The sequence below is a fragment of the Protobothrops mucrosquamatus genome, unplaced genomic scaffold (genome assembly GCF_001527695.2).
Source record: "Protobothrops mucrosquamatus isolate PMUCROS unplaced genomic scaffold, P.Mucros_1.0 scaffold8429, whole genome shotgun sequence".
Lineage (NCBI taxonomy): Eukaryota > Metazoa > Chordata > Lepidosauria > Squamata > Viperidae > Protobothrops > Protobothrops mucrosquamatus.
This window is the reverse complement of record NW_015394224.1, coordinates 1-6,943: the sequence shown is the minus strand read 5'-3', so window position 1 is coordinate 6,943 and position 6,943 is coordinate 1. Positions and strand designations below refer to the sequence as shown.

The 6,943-nt window shown below is 37.7% G+C and overlaps 1 protein-coding gene across 1 annotated transcript; it reads right to left on the bottom strand.

The window, feature by feature from the left end:
- Positions 1 to 1,327: 1,327 nt before the first annotated feature.
- LOC107300782 (sulfotransferase 6B1-like) lies at positions 1,328 to 6,912 on the bottom strand (the record flags this gene model as incomplete). The annotated part of the gene is made up of 6 exons (XM_015830073.1): positions 1,328 to 1,458; positions 2,843 to 2,999; positions 4,393 to 4,487; positions 5,287 to 5,413; positions 6,203 to 6,292; positions 6,796 to 6,912. Coding segments are annotated over 6 exons (717 nt in total), but the record flags the coding sequence as incomplete, so codon positions are not given.
- Positions 6,913 to 6,943: the final 31 nt, after the last annotated feature.

Here is a 6,943-nt window from a genome sequence, read left to right as displayed (position 1 = left end):
TTGTCATTTTTATACATTAAAAATATTTATTTTTTGACCAAGGGTAACAGATTATTCCACATCAGAAAACATGAAAGATGAATTTGAACATTTGATTTACTAAGATTTATGTGTGGCTACACAGAGGCTAAGATATAATATGGTTGGTTGGTTTTGGTTGAACAGATTCTATGATTCCCAGCTTCTACCAGTATGTGTGATCCGAGGTACTGTAATAATAAGTCATGATTCATAATATAATGTGTAAAAATCTAGACACATTCATTTTCTATTTCCATCTTGATCTTAATATTGAATTGTTTTAATAAACATATTAAAATGAAGGGCTGTTAACATGACAAGATGCTTTTCCCTCCTCTCTGTGTAAAACTTTACTTCTGAAATGCTCATCATTCTTAAAATTACAACCTCCTTCCAGTGCCTCTTAAAAATCAGACATCCTAAATAGATGGTACCAACTCGAAATCTTTTTACTCACTGTTCAATGTCCTGAATAAAAATCAGTGATCAAATAATGGAAAATCACTGTTCTCCTTGGGGTGATTCACATAGAATGGCCCAAAGTCAATATTGATAGTCTGTCTTCTTAAAAGTTCTAAAGCAGCAGTGAAAGGATGCAACTACCTCACTCTCTTGAAGTGGGTCCTCTCCACATATCAAATTCTGCAGGACCAAGTATTTCAGTTTTGCTCCAAAGCTGAGCTGGGAAAATAACAGAAGACTGGAGCAATTAGAGTATGAGATACACCCTGGCTATTGGTGCTTCAAAGCTCTTATTCATACAGGCACATTTTTCCAATAAGCCTCGATTCATATCATTGTCCTCTTGTCCTTAGAAATATTGTAAGAGAGGCTTGCATATACTGTATTTTCCGGCGTATAAGACGACTGGGCGTATAAGACGACCCCCAACTTTTCCAGTTAAAATATAGAGTTTGAGCAAGAGAGAGGGGGGGGAGAAAAAACTTGATGAGTAATATGCCAAACCACATGTGTAAAGGAATAAAATAGAATACCCGTATTTTCCGGTGTATAAGACGACTGGGTGTATAAGACAACCCCCGACTTTTGAGAAGATTTTCAGGGTTTAGAAAGTCATCTTATACGCCGGAAAATACGGTATCTGGGGAAAAATATTGTCTTGTTCTATGAAATAGTCTGGCTATATATTATCCAGCTTAATACAGGTTCATCCTATATTAGAAATGTGATACTAACGAGTTTCACAGATTAGAAATAGTGAAATGTGTATTCTGGTTATATCCTTTTTTTATGCAAGCAAACAAAACTTCCACAAAAATAATATTTTTTCCCACAAGATACATGTTCAGGTTTTGCAATAGACATCATACTTCAGCTTTGTTCCCAGCTTGGTTCCACCTAAACATTCCTTAAATTTAGCATCCATTTGCTCATTTTGAGCCTTGCCAAAAATATTCTTCCAATCTCCTACAATGCCTGCAACAAAAAGAAAATGGGAGGCTCAAAGAAAACAGAATCACTTACTTGATAGTTTTAATAACAATTCAAAAGATTTGTAATTTTATAACTGGGCACAAAATGATACAATGCACTGAGGATTAGAGAAATATGAATACATTCACCAATTTTCTATGGTTCCTTCTTAGCCAAATCTATTAAATCTATTGTCTTGCTTCCAGAATTTGCTGTCATGTACAAGCACCAGAGCCAGTTGTGAAAATGAAGTCAAAACCAGTGAAATTGACTGAGTTTAAAACAAGTTTATCAGAACCAGTAATCCTTAGAACCTGGATACAAATATAGTAATGCTTATAGTTTTATAGCTATACATGTCTTAACCTCAAACTCACACAATGCACTTCCAATTCAGATAAGGGAAAACAATCAACAAAAATGTGAGATCCTCTTGATCCCTACCCTTTTTCATTTTCTGCCAACAATATCAGATACTAATTTTCCTTTCCATGTGCCAATTTCAGAAATTTAAATATAACTTTTGACATTCTGAAACCACACACTTGAGGAGACACCAGAAAATATAGATAGGTCTGCATCAACCTTTTACACACCTCTACTCAGTACAGCTCATAAAAAAATAAGAACTAAAAAGCAACAGAAAGTAAGCAGACAGGTAAGAGAAAATAGATTGAAATATAGTTTAATGTAATTTATAATGAGACCATAGATCTTTCTAGCCTTGCTTCTACAGAGGTGTATTCAAATTCATAGCTTGTTTTTGTTTTAGAAACTTTTTTTTCTTTGAGGATCTTTTCAATTTGTTCCATCCATAAATTTTCTGACTTCCCCTTTCTCTGAATCTGTTCACTTCCCCTCACAAATTTTGGTAGTACAGGTAGTCCTCGACTTACAACAGTTCATTTAGTGAGTATTTGAAGTTACAATGGCACTGAAAAAAGTGACTTACGATTGTTTTTCACACTTACAACCTTTGCAGCAGCTCTTCTAGACACTTGGCAACCAATTCATATGTATGACTGTTGCAGTGTCCTGGAGTCATGTGATCAGCTTCTGTGATCTTTTGACAAGCAAAGTCAATGGGAAAACCAGATTCACTTAACAACTATGTTACTAACTTAACAACTGTGTCAGGAAAGGTCGTAAGATGGGGCAAAATTCACTTAACAAATGTTTCACTTAGCCACAGAAAGTTTGGGCTCAATTGTGGTCTTAAGTTGAGGACTACCTGTAGTTGTAAACCCTACAAAGTGTGCTTGCTGCATACAATTATGGGACATTCATAAACAGAAATGCTGTGAATGCTTTCATTTACTAATGGAAACTTGATAGAGGGGAACACTAGAAAAACACTCTTTCCCTGTTTCCTTTTTTGTAAACCAACCTTTCCGGAAGAGCAGTGGACCAGCCATCCCATGTGTTTCCTGCGACTTATCGCGCACCGCTTGGAAGGTAGTTCTGTCTGCAATAGCCTGAATTTGCTCAGTAGTAGCAGGGAAACCAAAAAAATTAGCTATTTGCTTTACTCCCGAAACCAGGTCCTGAAAGCAATATAGTGATATGATTAATATCCTATGTAAGTTGTATAAACTGTATATTTGATATTAATTATTTATATTAATGTTATGAAGAGCTGTATTTCTTAGAGTAAGCTTGAGTAGCTTCAGATTCAAAACCCATTGTCAGATATGCTGACTTGAGCATGTAGTGAAATCGCAATCAATATATCTACTCTATACGGAACCATACAGACTATAACCCAGAATAGTTACATGGTGGAAAAGGAGAAAGAGTAAAAATCAGTTCAGTGGTAATCTAATTCTCTTCTCACACAAACCCACAAATTCGTAAGGCATTTACATCATTAAGATACATTTTAGGGGAAATTGTCATAAACAAGTGGCATTTTTTTTTGTAAGAAAATTGGATGTCAGCCTTCTCCTAAAGAGCTTGTTCTTCCTGCATCCCAAAATAATTTTTCAAATTTTGTAATGCAATTGCTATCAACTAGATCAGTGGTGGCGAACCTATGGCACGCATGCCAGAGGCGGCACTCAGAGCCCTCTCTGTGAGTACACGCACTATTGCCCCAGCCCCCCGTGGCCCCCTCCTCACCAGCAGCACCCCCAGAGGAGAGTCGCCCCCAGGTGCAGCCCACGCAGAGCAGTGCAGCCAAAGACATGGCATCCGGGCAGCAAGGACAAGACTTCGCCCTCGCACCCTCGCGCCCGTCGCGTGCAAATGATGCTGTGGGGTGCGGGCAGAGGGTGTGGCTGCCACGGCGCTGCAGGGCCGCTTGGGCAATCTGCGGTGGGCTGTGGAAGCAGTGGGTGGCCCTGTGGGTGGGGGAGGGGCGGTTTTTTGGCACTTGGTCTCTAAAAGGTTCGCCATCACTGAACTAGATGAAGCCAAAATGGCACAGAAAATAAGTTTAAAATGTATTTTTAATGCCATTAGAGCATTAAAGCTCTTCAGATGCCAAATCAAAAAAGAAGGCTAAGGTCATTGTCCTATAACTCTATGGCAGGGGTGTAAAACTGCCGGCCCACGGCCGGACGCGTCATTGCAAAACCGCGCCCACCCATTGCCAGCAATGGCAAAAAAAGTTCCGATACGTAGCACGACGTCACGTGATGTCGCGAGTTTGACATGTTTGCTCTATGGGTTTAGGATATGGGTGCATAGGATTATTCACTGGTGAGAGAAGTAACTTTTGCTATTTGGTCTTTTTTTCCAATCACTTAACTCTTCAGGTGCTCCAGGCTGTCTCACAACTTTCAGAACAGGATGAGGAAATGATCCTTATAATATACTAAGACTTAAATTCCAGCCTTTTGATCATGCCATGTCTTATAAAAGCAGTAAAAGTTTGGGACAACCTCTTCTCATCTAATGTACATAGAGAAGTTTTGTTCATGATATGAATACACCCACCTCTTCTAATTCCTCATATGTCAGAATCAGAACGTTTTCATCATCTATATGTTTGTTCCAAGCGACAGCCTGATCGAAATAGGATCCCCAGGCAACTATAGTATAAAGGCAGTATATTAAAATGACCTTATTTGTAAAAGAATCTGCAGAAAGCATTAACAATAAATTATTTTTATATATATTGCATTCATACTCTCTCTGGATAACATATAGTATTGAACCAAAGTGTTTTTTATTAAACATCTATTTCCTTTTCATTTCCTTATTCTTGTATCCATGCATCAACCTTCATATCAGCTCTAAAACACCTGCAATCCCCTAAAGACAATAGGAGTTGTAAGGTAATATCTCTTCTCCTGGCAAGCAGTGTGCTAACGGTGTTTGTTCTGCTGACTGGAAACAAGTTTCTGTTTCTGCTTACATAAGTTCTCAAGATACAAAGAATACAAATGTCTTGCTGGGAACTTCCAAATAAATAAGGCCAGCACTTGTAAGAGTTATCAGTTCAGTTTTGGCTAGAGACAAAAATTAGTTCTCAAAATGCTGACTATCTATGCTGTCTGTCCCAAAGTCACATCCAGCAAGTAAACTGTGCAAGCTTTAGTGCTATTTCAAAAATCTTGTGGGGTCTTTTTGCTTAGGGGCAATAGAAATGTGTTCATCTATATCACAGAAAATGAAGCTCTGATCATATCATTTTCATTTCTCTTAAAGCCAAACATTCTTCCAAAGGGTGTCTAACTTCCTAGAAAAGCAAGTTTGATAGCACTCCTATTAGAAATCATAGTAGTGGCACATCTCAATTTCTCCCCTGGTGCTCAGATTGATCAGATTAGCCTAGCCTTCTGTTCCCCAAGTTATTATATTTGAGCCAATCTGAGAGCTTAAGAGTACCTTCTCCATTCATAAATTCTGGGAAAAATTCCTCCCATGAATTATAACTGGGAATGGTTGGAGCATTATTATGAAAATGGAAAAACGATGCTGCTGTATCTTTAGGATTTCGAAACAACACCAATATCTAAGGTAAGAAAAAAGAACAGACATTTTAAATTTCCAGTGACATGAATGAAAGTACTGTATTACTGGCAAAAGTCCCTATTATATTGCAAATTGATGCTGATGATTAGCACTTCCTAAACTACACTTAAAAGGAAATTAGAGGTTGAAATTACGTCCATTAATTACATCCTTCAGAAAGCACAGTCACCCATACTCCAATCCTCTCGTATCTTTAGAAAGGCTACCAGATCTATCTTTAGAAAGGCTACCAGATCTAGATTGCCACAATCCAATCAACCACCAAATGGCAGCAGAGAATTAGTTTTCAGTTCTCTCTTTGCTGCCATTTTGTCATCCTCCAGATGTCTGCGACCCAAATCTGCTAGCTTTACCTTCTACTACCAAAGGCATACAATGCCATGTTTCACACAGCTGTCACTATCCACTGATCTCTTGTGGTCAAGGGTACTTCTTTCCTAGTTAATTTATTTTGAATGGGGTTACTAGATATTTCATATCCTATGTTCCTGATACATATCTATAGCCCAGTAGCTAAACTATCGCAATACCTAGTGTCATAAAATATGTTAGGTTATATCAGATACTTTCCTTCCAAATGTTCTGGATTACAGTTTTCTCAATGCTTTGTCATGCTAGCTGGTTGTTAGTAACCTGCAGGCTACATAGCTGCCTAATTTCATGCATTATATCATTCCCATAAATATTACAATAGGCTCACAACATTCCTATTAATTGCTTATCTAAGGAAGTGCAGAAGTAAATATTATCAGTGAAACATAATGCCTACCTTGGCTTTATTTTTGAAAATAGATTTGGGCAGATAGTTATAATGGAGATGTGTGGCCACAATCCTTGGAGAAGGAAATTGTTTCATCCTCTTTACAAACAAAAACAAGGAAAATGTTTTAAAAAACATATCAAATGGACCACTTGTGCATGTCCAGATTGGCTCTACTGTCATATAAAAGTAATTTGTTGCCTATAAAAAAAAGGCAGTTAGAATAACATTGATTCTCTAAATCCCATCTGCAGATTTTATGACACAAAACTGAACAATATTGAGATATGCCAAATGTTTCATATCACTCTATTTTCATATTCCAGACAAGCAACAAAATCACAACCCATTCCTGAGCATCTAATGACTAGAGCAGGGATCTGCAACTTGACAACTTTAAGACTTGTGGACTTCAACTGAAGTCCACAAGTCTTAAAGTTGTCAAGGTTGCAGATCCCTGGACTAGAGGACATTGCTGGAAAACTAGAGGCACATTTCAGACAAGAGAACTTTCTCTATTGCCTTATTTCATTGCAACAACTACCACGCAAGTGCAGATGAAATATCCCATTTTGGAAAGCCAAGTTTTGCTACTAATTAACCTGAAACTTTTCTGGATCTCCACACTCCATAAATGGCAATTCTGTATTCTCTTGCTTAATTTTCAACGTTGTGGCAATCAGATCACTCACAATGAGAATCAACCAATTTGCTCCTGGGGAAAGAAAAAACAGGAAAAAATCATAATAA